This window comes from Capra hircus, chromosome 8 (genome assembly GCF_001704415.2).
Source record: "Capra hircus breed San Clemente chromosome 8, ASM170441v1, whole genome shotgun sequence".
Lineage (NCBI taxonomy): Eukaryota > Metazoa > Chordata > Mammalia > Artiodactyla > Bovidae > Capra > Capra hircus.
Window position 1 is genome coordinate 38,151,718 of NC_030815.1, and position 20,018 is coordinate 38,171,735.

A 20,018-nucleotide genomic window follows, 5' to 3' on the forward strand; every position below is an offset into this window, starting at 1 on the left:
CCTTTATAGGCTGGTGGACATGGGCTTCAGAGGCTGCACCCTTGCAACCCTGGCTGGGAAGTGACCTCCTGAGGCTAGGGCCCCCACCCCCCTGACCTCATTCCCAGGAAGGCTGGCCTCTTGATTCTGTTTGTTGTGGTCCCTGGATTGCAACTGAAAAGCATGCCTGAGTGTCGACTGCCCACCCAAGCTTTCTAATTAGCTAGTGAGTTCCATTTATTTCTAGGTGCTCACTCTGAGGATGCAGGAAAAGTAAGTTCCAGTTATGGTGCTTAGAAGTTATCTTTCTATAGCACTTTCCCAGGTCATCCTCAGCCTTGTAAGATAATTCATGAGGGGTTGGGAGAGGGATGTTCCAAGCGTAGAGCCAAGCCACTTCTATTTTGCTTTTCTGTCATCTCCTACTCCCATCCCTGGCTTCTTTCCTTGCTCCTTTGACTTGTTATCTTTTCAGACTCTTAGTTATAGTCATGATTAGGCCCCGAGGAAACACCTACTCACTGAAAATTAAAAGTTGCACTAATCAGTTTATACAATTTCTACTTCAGATTCCTCTGACTCACCATATGCCATAGAAGATTTGTGTATCTTTAAAGAAGGCGTCCCTGGTGGCTCAGAGGGTAAAGCGTCTGCCTGACCTAAAAACTGCAGACAAAGATGATCATCTAGGGGTCTGGCCCCCAACAACCATGAAGTTTAAATGTCGCCCCTTTTCAGGCTCAAGTAGAGAGAGACAGAGGAGAGAGACGCTGAAATCCCACTAACAGTTTCCATTTGAACATATTAGAATATGGATTTAGAAAATAACATCTGAACCTCATTTTGTAAGTGGAACTCTTCCCAAACCACTTGGCCGTGGCAGGGGCCTCTGCAGATGAAGTCTTGCTTTAGCAGTGCTGGGCTGGGCTGGGCTGGGCTGGGCTGGGCTTGATGGGGCCTTTCAGTAACTGAACCTTTGCTTGAAAGACTGTGCTGTCTGCCGGCCAGCAAGGGAGACTCCTCCCCATCATGAGCCTGTCTCCTCCTCCACTCCTGCCAGCTGAGTGTTCCACAGAGCTCCATTAGCCTTTTTCTTTGAGTTGTTGTTACAATGCCAGGGTGGTTGCCAGAACCTTAGAAAAGAGGGGTTGAAGCTCAAGGCTTGGCTCCCCAATTGCGGTAGCATAGTGGGGCATTTAGGATTCCTGAAATTAATAGTTGATGAGGAGTTAAATAATTTCACAGTTTTCCCCCTGAATATTCCAGCTGGTCATTTCTTTAAGGCACTTTTTTTTCCCTCTAAATTTACCTACCTCTGAATACATTTTTCTCCTTTTGAACCATACTCCTTACTAGTGAATCCTCAGCATTGTTAGAAATCTTGTTTTAAAGATACGTGGTGACAGTATATTCAAAGTCTTAGGTTCTCATACTTTTATTTACAAACAAAGCCAACCCCGTCATATGTATTCATCACATGAGAAGCAGAGCAGTTCACAGATTTTGTCTTCAGGGTCTGTTAATGACCGGAGCTATTCTCCTCAGGATAGAAGTTATGACTGCTCCAAGTATCTTTAAGTAGATTCATTGTTTGCTGAGAATCGGGATAGCGGATTAAGAAGGAGTACATTATTTTTTACTGAGTAGATACTTTCCTTGAAGATAATTCATCAGTTATGTAGGCCATGGCATTTGGGAAACTCCCAGGAATGTTGTTCTATTTAAGAATGCTGACTTGGTGGTTTATTCTTGATGTAGGATGGGTGGTCAACAGCTTATACTGGGGAGATAGTGGCCTGAGCCTAGAGAAGCAAAATGAACTGACCGCTACAAGACTTCAGCCTCTTCAGCTCCTTGCCACTTGTGGTGTGCTGTTCAACAGCCTTATTTCTAATCTCAGTCTGAAGCCTGAAACAAACCTCATAAGCCCCTTTGAAGAATCATATCAAATTCTATGTCTTATACATAAACGTTTACTATATATTTACCTGCCCACAGAAGAAACCATTAATTGGATATCGGGAGCAAACTTGTTGAAAAATGTTATCAATGGAGTTTTAACACTAGAAATATTTTATATAAAAGGACCAGGCATGATGACATGTTAAACTGTTGCAAGTAGATTTTTGATCTTTTGAGTAAAAATGGTCTCATCCCCAGGGACGTTAGTAAGCCTTCCAGCACCTGTCCTGCCTGCCACCGGCTTCCTGGTTCATGGGTGTGTAGAACACCGAGGATGGAGCAAATTGGCATGGCATGTTAACAGTGTTTATATGTAATAAGAGCAGATGAAGGCTTTATTGTCAACTATAACTTACCAAGTACCCACTGTTCCTTGGTCCTCAATGATATGCATTAAAAAGCTGATTTATTTGTTCATTTTCTTGGGTAAAATAACAAGCTGTTAATTGTGAACGGAAATAATTTTTCTCAACAGGATATGTGGCTCATGAATTTATTTTGGATACAAGACCCTTCAAAAAGTCTGCAAATATTGAGGCTGTGGATGTGGCCAAGAGGCTTCAAGATTATGGTGAGTGGTCTCACAGGAGAGACCCCGTTAAGGAGAACTTGGGTTTCTGACATTTATGCAGCTGCCTATCCTGGTTATGGGCCACAGACTGAATGTGTTTGCACCACAGTAAACTCATCCACAGGCTAAATGGCGAGCTGTGGACTGTGGGTGAAAAAAAAAAAAACAAAAAACTATGGCCCCACAGATTCTGTTCTTTGAAAGATATTAAATCACATATCTTGAATCCATCAGCAGCTAGGAAGGAGTCTTTATTGTTAACAAAATTTAAAATCCCAAAGAAAATGATTGCCGTCATCTGTCCATGTTTCCGGTAAATTATTTGCCCTGTCCCACTCCTAGTGGACAGAGAGGGCCATGAAGAGGTGAGTTGGTGTGAAGGTGGAGGGAGTGGAGAGCCTACGACGTGTAGGAGTATTGGATGGACGGCGTTTGAGGTTTATGGCCTTTGAGCCCCCTCAGCCGTGGCATACCTGTTTCAGCTGCTGCTAGAGATGAATAGGTGCACCTTGTTTTCACAGAGACGATGCAGTTTTCTTTGAAGCTTTTTTTTTTCTTTAAATCTGTGTATTGTTAGTGGATGTTCACTCAGCACAAGCTTTATTAAAATACATTTTCTTAGTGACATTAATAACATCAAAGACTCTTCAATTCTCAGGAAGGCTAAGTTGGGGAGAACTTTGCCTTTTGATGAATGTGGAGTCGTATCTGAATTTTAAGATGATCTGAATGACTTCTTTTAATAAGGAATGTGAAAACTTTAATAATTTTACAGTTTTACTACCATAACAGGAGTCCCACATAGTCACATGGTGACTCACTTCCTCCCATGAATGAATGATCTTATTATGCAGAGTTACCCTGATAATAAATGGGAAAACCAGAGATGGTTTTCATTAATGAAATTAGCAGTTGCTTCAGAATCTCCTCTTGACCACTCCTGTGACCTGACTTAACCTCCTGGCCAGTGACTGATTCAGGATGAGGCTTCCTTTCTGGGGTGTGTGGTCTGTTTCCCACATCTGACTGCAGCAGCATTTGCAGGGAGGGAGGTGGGGGATGGGGGGTAGAAGAGAAGTGGTATTTGGAGTTACTGCCCAGTATTCCAGATTCGGTTCTATCTACAACCTTGATATTTTGATGTTTAATAGACTGACGGCTACACTTGCCGTAGACTCAGGATGGTCTAGGCGTCTGGCACATAGGAAGCACTCAAAAATTGTATTTAACAAGTGACAGAATAAGTGAATGGCTCTAAAAACAAACAAACAATGAAGATGACAACAGATTCTGGGTCTTAATCACACCTACTGAATCAGAATTCCAGGGATGAGGCACAGTGAAATGTATTTACAAGTACTTCATGGATGAATCTTATCAGGTGTGTGAGGGGCACCCTGCCAGAGGGCAGAGATTTCCAAACTTAGTTTTTTTAACGTTTTAAAAATTTTATTTTGGAGTATAGTTGATTAACAGTGTTGTGATTAACCTGAGTTTTTAAAGGCTCATACCTTGGATTTCCTGAATCAAGAGTCAAAATCCAGGAATCTGTGTTTCCATGATAATTCAGATGGTTCCAGATATGGGAACCACTACTGCAGAAAATACTGGGCTGAATTTGCTCACTCATGGAATTGAGGTTGGACTTAACGGGTAATGAGATCAGCTTGTTGTTTAAAAAGAACACTTTCTGATTTGGGTGACACAGTTGTATGCATTTGTCAAAATTAAATGGTACTTAAAATTTGTGCAAACTATCAAAAAAATATGGAAACAGATATTGAATTCAGATATGGAACTCTAGTTAATGATATGCATGCTGAAATGTTTAAGGGGGAAGTGTACAAATGACTGTAACATGCTTGAAAATGCATCAGAACTAAGGCAAATGCTTTAGATGTGTGAGAGGAGTAGATGACTGTGCTTAGCCACTCAGTCATGTCTGACACTTTGTGACCCCATGGACTGTAGCCCATCAGGTGACTCTGTCCAGGGGGGTTCTCCAGGCAAGAATACTGGAGTGGGTTGGCATGCCCTCCTCCAGGGGATCTTCCCACCCAAGGGATTGAACCCGTCTCCCACATTGCAGGTGGATTCTTTGCCAGCTGCTATGTGATAGGAATAGATGACTAGATACATGATAAAGCAGAGCATCATTGTAGAAGCCATGTAGGTGTATGGGTGTTCACTCTATAGTCCTTTCAACTTACCAGTATATTTGAAAAATTTTATAAAAAAATGTTAAGACAATCCTTTAAACAATGCAGGCATGACTCTAAAGCACCCCATGTAATGATGCACGCCAGAATTTGGGAACCATTGACCTCCAGGGCAAACTTAGTTGACAGGAGTATCAACCTAGGAGCTGCTCTTCATCTTTTAAAGTTTCACAGGAAAAATTGTAAGAATTGGGAAAAAGTTCTTTTTGGCTTTCGTCCAGGAAATCTCTCTCTCAATCATATTTTGTAAATTCATCTTCATATGTGAAAACTTTTGGAAACATAGAAATACCTTCAGCCTGTATTCAGTGTAAAGACAAAGACTCCTGGCCAAGACTGTTTCCTCATCTGTAAAATAAGGACAGTAACACTCACATCAGGGTCCTTAATGCTTGTTACCTCATTATTTAGCTTTTGGTGGGCTATAATATTTTAATTTCTCTTAATTACAAGTAATACATGAACATTATAAAGATTCTAAAACACAAGGTAAAATAAAAACCCTAGTCTCATTTTATGCCAATAATCCTGTTAAAATTTTAGTATTTATTCTTCTTTGAAACAGCTTCCCTCATAAAATATACACATAAAGTGTGTGTATATATATGCATACATAACATACTGTCATTTTAAAAACAAGACAATATCATTATGTAGCGTGCCCTTTTCACTTAAATTGGGTAAATGTTCAGAGCTATTAACAAATATAAATTTAAATACATGGGATGGTTGCATATTTATTGTATGGATACCCAGGAGGATTTGCCTACCCGATCCTGTACTGTTGGATGTCACGTTATTTCCTAAGCTTTTCTTCCATAAACAGTGCTGAAGTGAATCCCTAGACATATACAATAGCAAACTCTTCCAAACTGGGGAGGTCAAAGTTAGTGACACAAATTCCCCCATCTCCTTGGCAGGATTTCATGCCCCCACCATGTCCTGGCCGGTGGCAGGCACTCTCATGATTGAGCCCACCGAGTCGGAAGACAAGGCGGAGCTGGACAGATTCTGCGATGCCATGATCAGCATCCGACAGGAAATTGCCGACATTGAGGAGGGCCGCATCGACCCCAGGGTCAACCCCCTGAAGGTACACAGGCACCGGTACTTTATCTAAAATGTCCCAGAGGGCAGAAAGCAGTGTCTGGCTGGGGTGCCGGCAACCTCTGGACTCTACTGGAAGAGGATATCCTTGCCTAGAGTAAGACGGTTCTTCTGAGAGGATAAATTCATTACCTGAAAGTTTAAATCTTGAATCAACACAGCAGTGGTTACTCAAGTATAATGTGGCTATTTCTGGTATGTTCTAATTTTAAATATCTATTTACTGGCCACTTGTTGGTTTTATGTATCTGTTTGGTGCTGTTCACCCCACAAGGACCCAGCTGGCTGTCAAAGGAGGGAGCAGAGACTGATGGGCTTTATAGTTGGAGAAGTCTTACCATTCCGTACCTCTGTTTGATGCTCTCTACTGAGATTATTTACCTTGTACACTCTGGATAAAGATATTCTCAAACTGGAATAGTTACCTCTTAGAACAACCAGACTGGTACTTGGCCTGAGTGTTTTACCATGTTTATGGCCTACACTGGAGAAAAAGTAGTTAAACATTGCTTCCTCTCTTCAAAACTATGTTCCTTTTATATCTGGTCAGAGCCCTAAGAGTTCTCTGTATTAAGAGAGAGAACTTAATACTGTTAAGCTGAGGGATGGTGAACTGAAAACTGCAAAGGCTGTGGTTGTGTCATTATGGCTCCAAGCCAGAAAAGCAGTCTGAGATGTACAGAGGAGCTCAGACACACTCCAGAGCTGCCCCGCTGAAGGTGGCGCACTGGGGCCAATGACTGGCAGGGAAAGGCTGGTCCCGGTGAGTCTCAGAGGATAGCGGAGGAACAGAATATGATTTGCTCTCATCATTTTTTTCTCTGGATACTGATGATTCTTTCAGGATTTAGACAATTTTTTTTTAAAAACAGCAATAGATGTCTAAAAAATGTAATACTGAAATATAAAAGCAAGTGGAGGATAAAACACACACAGGATACTATAAGGTTTAAAAGTGTACCAAACTAAGCCCTATGCAGTTTATTAACATATACAGTAATAGTATAAAAATATGAGAATCATGACAACCAAATTCAAGATAGTGGCTGGCACTGGTGAACAGGACCAGCAGTAAGATGGAGAGAGGATAGGCTGGCATGGTCAACCGTATCTGTAATGTTTCTTATTTTAAAAGCTTGAGCAAACATGACAAAATGTTGATTTATGTTGGGTGGTAAATGTGCTATTATGTTATTGTAACTTTCTGATATTCAAAATATTTCACAATAAACATTTTCCTACTAAAATTTCCTTCCCCACAAACTGAAACAAAACCACCACCCTCCATCTGTGGGCTTTCATCAGCTCACTGGCAGACATGATGAGCAGAGGGGAAGGCAGGCTTCTGCTGACCCTTCTCCTGTCCATTGTCTCTGTCTCAGATGTCTCCACACTCCTTGACCTGCGTCACATCTTCCCACTGGGATCGGCCGTATTCCAGAGAGGTGGCAGCATTCCCACTTGTAAGTTCTCCTCTGAAGCTGGACGTGCCAGCTGGTCCAGGTTCACGTGCGTATGAGGAGCCATCACCCAGTCCGAGGGCTCCGCTCTTGCTGTCTCCTCACTATAGTGACCATATGTAGGCTACCTTCGCATAACAACACAACACAGGAATTGGCTTTCCAAGTTCTGAGGTCAGAGTGCCAACCACAGGCCTGGAAATCCTCAGGGCGCACAGTGCAGGAAGACCAAATAACAGTCTGTCTAGTGGGTCAGTGTTTTCTGCCATCATCCTTTTAACTATGTGAAGGTGCTCTGCAGGCTGGTGGAGCAGGGGTGGGAGATTTGGAGGGATGGTAACGGAGGAGGCTGGATTTTAGCTTCTTATACTTTTTGAGTACTTGCTGGGCTAGTGATATCTCAGGTTGTGGGAGTAGCATTGCAGTCTCCTCCCCACTCCACCCCTACCCCTCCAAGAAACTTCTCAGGATATCCCAAGTCATTTCTGTTTTTTGTCCCCTACAGCCCTTTGTGAAACCAGAGAACAAATTCTGGCCAACCATCTCGCGGATTGATGACATCTATGGAGATCAGCACCTGGTTTGTACCTGCCCACCCATGGATGTTTATGAGTCCCCATTTTCTGAACAGAAGAGGGCCTCTTCTTAGTGTTCTCTCCCTAAGTTCAAGTGACTGACTTGATGCGCTTTGGCGCATCTCATGAGATATTTCATTTTCCACCACAGACTCAAGTAGGGGTTTTATATACTGTGTATATTCTCTCAAGGTAAATGTAAATACAGTTAGCACAGTGGGTGGAAGCTCATCGCTGGAAGATTGATTTGCTTTGGTGTCTCTGCTTTCACACATAGCAGTTGCCTTGATTGGGACCATTTAGTTTTTTTGCATAGAAGATTCAGAGTGTGCTGGTAACTTTAACTTCAATGTAGCAAGTCTGAAGATGTTATAGAGGCTATACTGGAGATCTAATAGATATTTTTATTCCAAATAAGTCCTTGTGGACTGTGCCATCTGTGGGAAACCCCAGGGCAAATGTTTACATTTTGTATACACTGAAGAAATCTTTTTCCTCCTACTAATTTACTCAATCTGTAATAGCATTTCTGAGTGTTTTCATTTTTCCATATGTGTAGTTTTTAAGTCTGCAATTAATATTCTAATAAAAGCATTGCAATTTGAAGAATGCCTTTTTGATCCAATTTTCATCATTAATTCCCTCATACCCTAGGTTCAGAGGGGTTTGCAGGGTAATGAGAATATCCAGCCCAGTAGAACTGTTACATTATCAGTTGTGTCTTTGGCTAAAGAACCCGTTTGTATGTCTTAACAGTGATTGCCACTTTAGCCCTGTTAAAATTGTGTTTGGCTGCATATACCTGAAAAAAAACCACAGCAATTTAATGAAATAATTTATTTTTTCTCATTTAACAGTTAAGTCCAGAGGTAGTAAGTCAAGAGCTAGTCTTCAGTCTTACTATTCTGCCTCCTTTGCATACAGTCTTCATCCTCATGGTCCTAGGATGGCTGCTGCGTACCCGGGCATCAGATACCCAATTCTAGGTAGGGAAAAGGAAGAGAAACAAAAGACAGTCTATCCAAGTTGGCTTCTTCTGGAATGTTTTTCCAGAGGTTCCATCCAATAACTTCTGCGCTTTTACTGGCCAGGCTTGGTTCAAGTTGCCACTCTGAGCTTCAAGGGGATATGAGGCAGTCTTTCACCTGGGCATGTTACTACCCCTAAGAAAATCAGAAGTTTGTTAACTGAAAAGGAGAAGGAGTTTCAGGTAGGCAGCTAGCATGCCTGTCACAGATAACTTTCCCGTGGAAACAGCAAATGCTTCGGATGTTCTTCTCCAATTGTTACTCAGTATCTGCTTTAATCCTGATTACTTGGTTCCTTATTACTCAAACAACTGTTATTTGACCTGTTATGACACTGATCTGGACAAAAGGTCTGAGCACTCTACTGAATGCTCTGCAAGTGGTCTACTTAATCTCACACTTAAAAGGTCTGTGGAACTCTTCATTCTGGCCAAAGCAGTAGAGAAGTGATGGGATCCACGGTTCCTTTCTTACGTAATACTTAAATGATAAAGATCTGAGTCCTTCTCAGGTATTTATCTGAGTCCTTCTCAGTCTGTATTCCCTGGAGTATGTCCAGGGCAAAAGCAGGCGATTCAGAGAGTTGAAGTACAACTGTTCGTCTTCAGTGCTCATGTGTTCACCTGCGTCTCTGCTTGTGTGGCGTCCTCCACCTCGAACACTTGTCCCACCACCTTGCTTTGCTGGCTCCTGTTCTTCATGTTTCAGCACCTCTTCAGGTCTTCCACACGTCTCTGTGAAATGGGCTTTGTTATTTTCTAGTTTGGCACTCAGTCGGTTATCCTATACTCTCTGCACAGTTAATAATTATTCTGTTTACTTGGTTTTTATCTGCCTCCCTAAATTCTCTGAGAGTGGGGATCATGTCTTATTTATCACTGGATTCCCAGTGCTGAGCTAGGGCTTTCCACACAGCATGTGTTCAACAAACAGCTGTGGTTTTAGATCGTTAGCTGGAAGGACTTCTCCATTTCTTCCCCCAATGCTTTACCAATCTAAGTCTGGGGACACCACAGAGAAAAGCTTGAGTCTGTACAACAGATACACTCATCCACAATCGCTGCCCCGTGCTGATCCCAGGTAAGGGGGGGGGGGTGATAAAAAGTGGGGTTTCCCCAGTGCTAGTGGAGTGTCATCATCCATCACCTCTTCTGTGGAGAGCAGTATGAGGTAGGCTGGAGGCAGGAGTGGGGCGTCAGTTAGGCCATTATGCAGAATGTCCAGAGACAAGAATCCAGGAAGCAGGAGTTGGTGTCCAACATGGAACACACGCCTTTTGTAAACATAGCACAGGACAGCAACCAGAGCACCTGCCCTGTAGTCAGACTGCCCGGGGTCATTCATATCCTGGCTCCCCCACATCCCACCTGTATGGCCTCAACAGGATAATCTGCACCTCTGAACTTCAGACTCCTAATCTGTGAAATGCTATTACCTACCACTCATAGGTGGGAGAGAATATATTGTTTGGAAGTGTCTGGCACAAAGTAAGTGCTCTTAAATGTTAGCTCTTATATCCTCATTCTAAACTTAGGGTCTGGTGTCCTATACTCTACACTCTATACTCCTTGACCCAGCCCAGGAGCCTGACTCCAATTTGACCTATCTTGCATTCAGATCCACCTTCCTTTCCTTTCCTAACAGCCCCTTTCCTCTGGACCATCAGAAAAGTAGAAGGAACATGAGTTGTGACTTCATACAGATTGAATTAAATTCTCAGATAAACCAACTGTTTTCAGAAAACAGACAAATTTACTTATCTTTTCTGCATTTCAGTTATTTAAGGTATAAAATAGCAATAATAAAAGTACTTACCTCAGTTAGCCTTGTTGGAAAGATTAAACAAGACAAAGTGAGCACTTGACATAGTGTCTGGCACTCAGAAATCAGTAACTTATTCAGCAGACTGACTCATGTACCAGGTACCATTCTAAATGGCTTCCCTGGTGGCTCAGCAGTCAAGAATCTGCCTGCAATGTAGGAGACATGGGTTCGATTCCTGGATCTGGAAGATCTCCCCTGGAGAAGGCAATGGCAACCCGTCCCAGTATTCTGCCTTGGAAATCCAGACAGAGGAACCTGGTGGGCGACAGTCCCCTCCCAGCCTCTACAGTCCATAGGGTCACAAAGAGTTGGACAGGACCAAGCACGGACACACTCACACCATGTCGATGAACAGATGAACACAAGGTGAACAAGAAAATTAAGGCCTCTTTCATGGGGCATCAATTCTAGACAGACAAACGCAAAGATTTCACAGGATTAAATATTCTTTAGAAAACAAAAACCAGTATGGTATGTGGCTAGGAGTTTGGGACTCCTTTATATTGGATGGCCAGGGAAGGAAGGATTCTCTTACAAGGTGACTTTCAGCCTAAAATCTGAACAAAATGAAACCAGCCATGACTAGATGTGGGGAAGAGGGGTCGGGGGTGTTCAGGAAGAGGGAGAAGCATGTTTGAAGATATTAGTATATGTCTTTTCCATCTTTAAGCATTTGGCTATTTTCAGTCTCATATGTAAAGGGTTTAAAGAATCCCTGGGAAATAGGGTAGGAAGAAGAGGAGGAATAAAGGCTGGGGTTGAAGAAAGGTGTTGGGAGTATTTCTGAAATCAAGAATGGGGAGGGATTTGAGCCTACAGTCAAGATCACAGGGGATGAAAATGGGGTCCAGAGAGGAAAAAAAGAGGCCCTGGCTCAGGATGGAGGGCTTTGAGGGAAAAGGAGAAAAGGTATGGGGGTGAGGGTTGGGGCTTGGTCCTTAGGTCAGGAATGGAGAGAAGGATTTGTAACTGGGGAGGTGGGGAGAGAGAAATGAAAATGGGGGAAAGATGCAGGTTAGAAATAGGAAGGAAACGGGGGAGGAGGTGGTAAGGGCCTATGATGGGGAGGGGAAGGATTCAGAAGCAGAAGAGGAAAGATTGTCATTAGCTCAGTGACAAGCCAGGTGCAAGACTGACAGGAAAGAAAGTCAGATGACGGGGTAGGGGAGGCGGGTGAAAGCACTCCAGGCTGAGAAGGGAGTCGAGAGCATGAGCACTAGGCCCAGGCAGGCAGGCGGGAAGGACTCCTCAAATTAGGGAGAGGAGAGGGAATCTAGAGAATGGGCAGGCGGACGGTTAAAAAGCTGACTCGAGAGCAGAGTCTCAGAAAAGGAAGGGATGGAGGCAGGAGGAGGCCTAGACTTGGGAGGGAGGCAGGCTGACCGGAGGCAGAGGAAGAGGAGAGCACAGTAACGAGGGGCAGGCGGCACTCGGAGGTGGCAGAAGAGACCTGGGGTCTGCGTTCCCGGGGTGAGAAAGGCTGGGAGGAGGGCCCAGACGCAGTAGAGTGGGGAGGCCCTTCGATAAAAAGGGTAGAGGGAGGACCCCTGGTTAGGAGGGAAACGTGTGTGGGAGGGAGGGCCCTGAGAGAAGAGGAAGGGCAAGAGGTCTTTCTTAGAAGCCAACCAGGCAGCAAGATTTCTGAACTGAGGAAAGCAAGTAAGAGCCAAACCTGAGGACAGAGGTAAGGAAATGGGCAACAGAGAGTGACTATCTTAGGGTTAGAATATCTGTGAAGGTGAAAGCTGAGAGTCCAGAGAGTGGCAAAGCCCTGAGGACAGAGCTAGTGGAAACTTCCCAGGGAGTCCGACGGGCTGGTTGTGGCCACGGTAGACAGGGCCCTGCTGCGCCTGTGTGGGTGAGTGATGCTCTCCTACTGCTGCCTCCCCATTCTGTTCAGGTGTAATTCTTACCACTTGCTTCACTGACTACTTGATCTCCCAGTCCTCCCCATTCAGAAGGGCCTCCCAGCTGTGGCTTTACCTGGCCAACTAACTTCAGAGCCTTTGTACACATTGTTCTTCTGGAGGTTTTCCCAGGTCTCTTCCCCACCTCTCATGTATAACTCCCTGGGAATGGGGAATAAGTCCCTGATATTAAAGAAGCTACAATCCCTGTTCTCAGATGACCTGTCTCATATCAGGAACATATCGTCAATCTGGGGGAGGGGGCAGTCTCTGGTGCCTGGAACTGGGAAGGGTTACTAAGATACCTTTTCTGTAAAAGCAGTGCTGCTTAACTATGGTTTAAGAGGCCTTTGAAGGCTAGCCGGGAAATCTACCTCTTTCCTCTGTATCATTGTTCCTACAGGAAATATTTATAAAATTCATCAAGAGATTTCATTTTTTACTTACATTAAGTTACAGGTTATGGCCATCATTCTTTTACAAATTAAGTTCTAAAATGCAGGTTGGAGAGTGCCTACAACTTCTTCTGAATTCAAGGGAATCAATGAATAATGGAAGGCTGAAAAAAAAATCAACTACAAATTATTTTTTTTAATGGACCTCCACGGCTGTCTGTTGGATGGCGCCCCACTCCAGTCCTCTTGCCTGGAAAATCCCAGGGGTGGAGGAGCCTGGCGCGCTGCCGTCCATGGGGTCGCTAAGAGTCGGACATGACTGAGCAACTTCACTTTCACTTTTCACTCTCATGCACTGGAGAAGGAAATGGCAACCCACTCCAGTGTTCTTGCCTTGAGAATCCCAGGGACGGGGGAACCTGGTGGGCTGCCATCTATGGGGCCGCACAGTCGGACACGACTGAAGCGACTTAGTAGCATGGCTGTCTGTGGGGCTGGATCTCTTATAGAGGTCTAGATTTTCAGAACCAATGCAAGAGAGTTTTAGTGTGCTTTTGATCCACTTATTGCATTGTACTTTAACCTCACTAGTAAAAGCTTTTATATAGTTGGGAGTATGACATCTGCAATTTCCTACAAAACCATGTCTGAGGGGCATTTGAAAAAACAAAACAAAACAAAAACCTTGGTGAGATTCAGAAGATTTAAGTGTTTTAAGTTAGAGCCACAGTCATAAATTCCCAGAAAACAGGGTGGAATCCAACAGCACCAGGAGTGATGTCAGTCATTCCCCAAAAATGCAGAATTTCCCCCAATAGTGCTGCCACTGGGAACTTGATCCAAAATTGCTACTCACTGCAGTAGGAAGCAGCCAAAGCAGAATTAGATACAAACGGATTCTTTCTTAAAAGTCTGGCATAAAGAGTGGAAAAAGATAACTTGCTTGCATTCAAGACATTTTATCCAACGTGAACTACATAAGAATATTAAAGTTCCCTAAAATAGAAGAACTAGATGTTTTTATTGGTTAAGAGAAGTGGCTTCAAATGCATTCCAAAAGACAATGAAGAAAATACTTTCCATGGAAGGAGACAGTTGGGTAGGCTGTTAAATAAACTCGCAAATAGCAAAGGAGTGAGTATAGTGTGTGGTGCTAGCCATGTTGTGGGGGGGAGCGGGGGAGAGTCAGCACTATTTCTGTATTTTGTCAGAAAGACTGCCTTTAGCCTGGGACAGTGCCTGCCATTCACAGAAGTGCTGTCAGACTGGGGTCTAATTCTCCTGAGGAGCAGTAGGCAGTTTGGAGACAAGAGGTTGAAAAACGCCAGTTAAGCAGCCTCAGTACCATCCTGATACAACTTCATTATTTTCCAGAAACTAGTCGCATTTAGGAATGAAGTCCAAGGTTTTTATAGGAAAATGAGAAGAGTCTCTAAAAAGAAACAAGTGCCATGCAACAACTATTCAGACATTTTCAGATGAAATTCAGTCAGGTTACGCACAGGTTCTCTTTAAATTAGTATTCAAATCTGGTTTTCAAAGAGCAAAAGGATGTAATATAAAAATACTGGAGTTAATAATACAGTGAAGCAGATAAAGTAGTGGTTAAGTAACACAGCAATGAGTTTCAATTCTAAGTCTGCTCCTAACTACCTTCAGTGACTAAGGGTGAATAACTCTCATCTCCAGTAAGGTGGAGATGATGCCATTCGCCTCACAGGGTGTGTATGAGTAGGAAGTTGGAATGAAAACTACCAATGGTACTCAGTTCTTTTTGGACACAGAATGAACACACATGGGAATAGTTGCTATCCCTGCTCCAAAGACATGGATATGCCAGTGAAAACCTTCTCTTCCCCCCGTTAAAAAAAAAAAAAAAGGTTCAAGGAAGAAGAGGAAACCTCCAGGTGGCAGAAATGGAGAGGGAACCCAAAGGACCAGACACTGCAAGGCCAATGGAGGTAGTTGGATGTCTCTCAGGCATTGACGTTCCAAAGATGCCAGGGAAGAGAGATGTTAGGAGTTGAGGCTGCAGGTATAATGGATAGTAAGTAGAGATGGGGTATGCTTAGAATGGGGAAAGTTCTGTCCCAGTAGGAGGACTGAAAACTTGGTATCTTTAGTTCAGGGTCATAGCAGGAAAACAAGCTTTCCCTCCCAGGCCATGGGTGGAAACAAAGTCACTAACAAGAATCTTTGCTGCATGTGAACACAGAAGTCAAATTCATACTAGCTGCACTGTGAAAGAATCCCATTCAACAAAATTAAGAACTGGTTCAGTTAAACAGTGGACTCAGTTCAGTTCAGTTGCTCAGTCGTGTCCGACTCTTTGTGACCCCATGAATCGCAGCACACCAGGCCTCCCTGTCCATCACCAACTCCCACAGTTCACTCAGACTCACGTCCATCGAGTTGGTGATGCCATCCAGCCATCTCATCCTCTGTCGTCCCCTTCTCCTCCTGCCCCCAATCCCTCCCAGCATCAATGAGTTAACTCTTCGCATGAGGTGGCCAAAGTACTGGAGTTTCAGCTTTAGCATCATTCCTTCCAAAGAAATCCCAGGGCTGATCTTCAGAATGGACTGGTTGGATCTCCTTGCAGTCCAAGGGACTCTCAAGAGTCTTCTGCAACACTACACTTCAAAAGTATCAATTCTTCAGCGCTCAGCTTTCTTCACAGTCCAACTCTCACATCCATACATGACCACTGGAAAAACCACAGCCTTGACTAGACGGACCTTTGTTGGCAAAATAATGTCTCTGCTTTTCAATATGCTATCTAGGTTGGTCATACCTTTTCTTCCAAGGAGTAAGTGTCTTTTAATTTCATGGCTACAGCCACCATCTAGACTCAGAAAATTCAGTGAATTGGAAGATCTAAGGAAATTATCAGACTGGGCAGCACAGAGTGGGTAAAGAGATAGAAGATGTAAGAGAGATTAAGGTATGGAGGGTAGACTGCTGCAAACTTCTAGGATGCTGAGAGGAGATAGAAAAAAATGGGAGGAGCAATTATTTTTAAAGGAAAAATTAAAAATTCCAGAAATGCATTTTCAATTTAAAGGAATACAATGAATCCCAAGTGAAGCAAATAGAAATTAATCCACACCTAGATAGATTTTAGTGAAACTCAGAAGTTATTAGAGAGAAAAACATACATCCTTCAAAGAAATAATCAAAATGACATCCAACTTTTTTCAGCAATAAAAGATGTCAGAACACAATGGAATACCTACAGAATGTAACAGAAAGAAAACTGGGAACCTACAATTCTAAACCCAGACAATTTACCTTTCTAAAATCAGTGTGGAAAAAAGACACTTTCAACCCACAAAGAGAAAACTAACTGTTCACAGACTTGCACTGAAAAGTCTGGCACAAAAACATCTTGAAGTATTCAACAAGTAACAGTGAGTAAATAGACAAAACTTATCAAGTAAATCAGTAAGTCATATTTAAAATGACGAGTTTTAAAAATGTTATAACAAATATTAAACATTAACATGGAAAATAAGTCAGAAAAGATAATCTGAAGGGAAATAAAAATATACTTGTTTTATTCAGGAAAAAACTGAGCTATTGACCATTTTATAAATATATACTCTCATGTGTAGGTACATTGCAAGATTAAGAATGATCACAAAATGATAGAAACATTACCTTTTGGTCGTGGTGGTGTTTTGGGGGGTCAGGGGGAAGATAAAATCTGCTTTAAATGTAAGATCAAGGAGGAAAGAGAAGATTCATTCCTGCATCCTCCATAACAACTGCAATGACAGGAATATACATGCCAGGATAATAAACACAGAGATACTAAGTTTATTAAGACTATCCCAAAGCAAAAAGTCCAATGCAATAAAGTCTCAGATTTCAACATCTGAAATACTATATTTTGTTTATGAATACCTAAGTATAAAAATAAACAGAAAAGGCAACACTGAACTCAATTTCTTAGGGCAGGGAATGGGCAAGGTGATTGATTAAAGTATGTCTTTGTTAAGGGTATTTTATTTAAAATCTTAAGAATGATCCTAAAGTGATCAATACTAGATAGCTTGTATATATGCTAATTTTATACTTTTTCATACTTTAAAAACAAACAGGAACTTCCATGGCAGTCCAGGGGTTAAGAGTTCGCCTTCCAACGCAGGGACTGCAAGTGCGATCCCTGGTTGGGGAACTAAGATACCAAATACCTCAGGGCCAAAAAAGCAAAACATGAAAAAACAAAACAGAACAAAACAGAAACAGTATTGTTAACAAATTCAAAAAAGACCTTAAAAATGCTCCACATCAAAAAAATCTTCAAAAACAAACAAACCCCAATAGGCATAGAACATAGCATAGATATTACTTTCCTTCCATTTCCTGAGCCAGTTTCTTTGTAATAAAAGAGAAATGTCTTCTTTGTTGGGTTGCTGTGAAGTTTCAGTATCACTCATAAAGTCTGACACATAAATGCTTAACAAATGTAAGCTTCCTCTCAAGAGTTCCTTTATTGCTAAACCTGTTTTGTTTTCTGAGTAGATGAAAATCTGTTTTTGAAAGGCTTCTTGGTGGGTATGGCATAAGCCCTCTTGGAGGAGGTCGCCATTAACCCTACCATAGAGCAGCCAGAACTTACACAAGATTGGGAAACAGACTCTTGGAGGGCACAACAAAACCTTGGGTGCACCAGGACCCAGGAGAAAGGAGCAGTGACCCCACAAGAGACTGACCCAGACTAGCCCGTGAGTGTCCAGGCATCTCCGGCCGAAGTGTGGGCCGGCGGTGGCCTGCAGGTTTGGGGGCACTGCGTGCAGCAGTGAGAGTGGGACCTTTTGAAGGAGGTAATCTTCATTACCTCCAACCATAGCGTGGCCTCAGGTCAAGTAACAGGGAGTGAAAACAGCCCAGCCCATCAACAGATTGGATTAAAGATTTACCGACCATGGCCTCACCCATCAGAACAAGACCCAGTTTCCCCCTCAGTCAGTCTCTCCCATCAGGACGCTTCCATTAGCCTCATATGTATGCAGGTCAGGAAGCAGCAGTTAGAACTGGGCATGGAACAACAGACTGGTTCCAAATTCGGAAAGGAGTACATCAAGGCTGTATATTGTCCCCTGCTTATTTAACTTATATGCAGAGTACATCATGAGAAACGCTTGGCTGGAGGAAGCACGTGCTGGAGTCAAGACTGCTGGGAGAAATATCAACAACCTCAGATATACAGATGACACCACCCTTATGGCAGAAAGCGAAGGACTAATGAGACTCTTGATGAAAGTCAAAGAGGAGAGTGAAAAAGTTGGCTTAAAACTCAACATTCAGAAAACCATTCAGAAAATCATGGCATCTGGTCCCATCACTTCATGGCAAATAGACGGGGAAATAATGGAAACAGTGACAGACTTTATGTTTTGGGGCTCCAAGATAACTGCAGATGGTGACTGCAGCCATGAAATTAAAAGACACTTGCTCCTTGGAAGGAAAGTTATGACCAACCTAGACAGCATATTAAAAAGCAGAGACATTACTTTATCAACAAAGGTATGTCTAGTCAAAGCTATGGTTTTTTCCAGTAGTCATGTATGGATGTGAGAGTTGGACTATAAAGAAAGCTGAGTGCCGAAGAATTGATGCTTTTGAACTGTGGTGTTGGAGAAGACTCTTCAGAGTCCCTTGGACATCAAGGAGATCCAAATAGTACATCCTAAAGGAAATCAGCCCTGAATATTCATCGGAAGGATGAAGCTGATGAAGCCGATTCATCATCATTCATTGATGATGAAGCTGAAACTCCAATACTTTGGTCACCTGATGAGTTTGAGTAAACTCCGGGAGTTTGGACAAGGAGACCTGGCATGCTGCATCCAGTCCATGGCGTTGCAAAAAGTGGGGCTCGACTGAGTGACTGAACTGAACTGATAAGCCTCTTATCCTTCTCCATCAGAGGGCAGACAGAATGAAAACAAGTCACAGAAAACTAACCAATCTGATCACATTTGACCACAGCCAAGACGGATGGGTCATGGTGGAGATTCCTGACAAAACATGGTCCACTGGAGAAGGGAACGGTAATCCACTTCAGTATTCTTACCTTGAGAACCCCATGAACAGTATGAAAAGGCAAAAAGATAGGACACTGAAAGATGAACTCCCCAGGTTGGTAGGTACCCAATATGCTTCTGGAGATCTGTGGAGAAATAACTCCAGAAAGAATAAAGAGATGGAGCCAACGCAAAAACAATACCCAGTTGTGGATGTGACTCGTGATGGAAATAAAGTCCGATGCTGTAAACAGCAATATTGCATCAGTTCAGTTCAGTCGCTCAGTCGTGTCCGACTCCCCGCAACCCCATGAATCGCAGCATGCCAGGCCTCCCTGTCCATCACCATCTCCTGGAGTTCACTCAGACTCACGTTCATCGAGTCCGTGATGCCATTCGGCCATCTCATCCTCTGTCTTCCCCTTCTCCTCCTGCCCCCAATCCCTCCCAGCATCAGAGTCTTTTCCAGTGAGTCAACTCTTCACATGAGGTGGCCACAGTACTGGAGCTTCAGCTTTAGCATCATTCCTTCCAAAGAAATCCCAGGGTTGATCTCCTTCAGAATGCACTGGAATGCTAGGTCCATGAATCAAGGCAAATTGGAAGTGGTCAAACAGGAGATGGCAAGAGTGAACACTGACATTCTAGGAATCAGCGAACTAAAATGGACTGGAATGGGTAAATTTAACTCAGATGACCATTATATCTACTACTATGGGCAAGAATCCCTTAAAAGAAAATGGAGTAGCCATCACAGTCAACAAAAGGAGTCCAAAATGCAGTAATTGGATACAATCTCAAAAATGACAGAACCATCTGTTTGTTTCCAAGGCAAACAGTTCAATATCACAGTAATCCAAGTCTATGCCCCGATCAGTAATGCTGAAGAAGCTGAAGACGAATGGTTCTATGACGACCTACAAGACCTTTTAGAACTAACACCCCAAAAAGATGTCCTT

At 43.0% G+C, this 20,018-nt stretch overlaps 1 protein-coding gene across 1 annotated transcript in view; it reads left to right on the forward strand.

Annotated features, from left to right (window-relative positions):
* Window positions 1-8,482, forward strand: part of GLDC (glycine decarboxylase) — an 85,550-nt gene extending 77,068 nt beyond the window's left edge. The window contains exons 22-25 of the mRNA XM_018052009.1: window positions 2,417-2,512; window positions 5,652-5,824; window positions 7,221-7,301; window positions 7,804-8,482. Coding sequence (XP_017907498.1) covers window positions 2,417-2,512; window positions 5,652-5,824; window positions 7,221-7,301; window positions 7,804-7,947 — 494 coding nt within the window. The 3' untranslated portion in view covers window positions 7,948-8,482. The remainder of the gene's footprint in view (window positions 1-2,416; window positions 2,513-5,651; window positions 5,825-7,220; window positions 7,302-7,803) is intronic.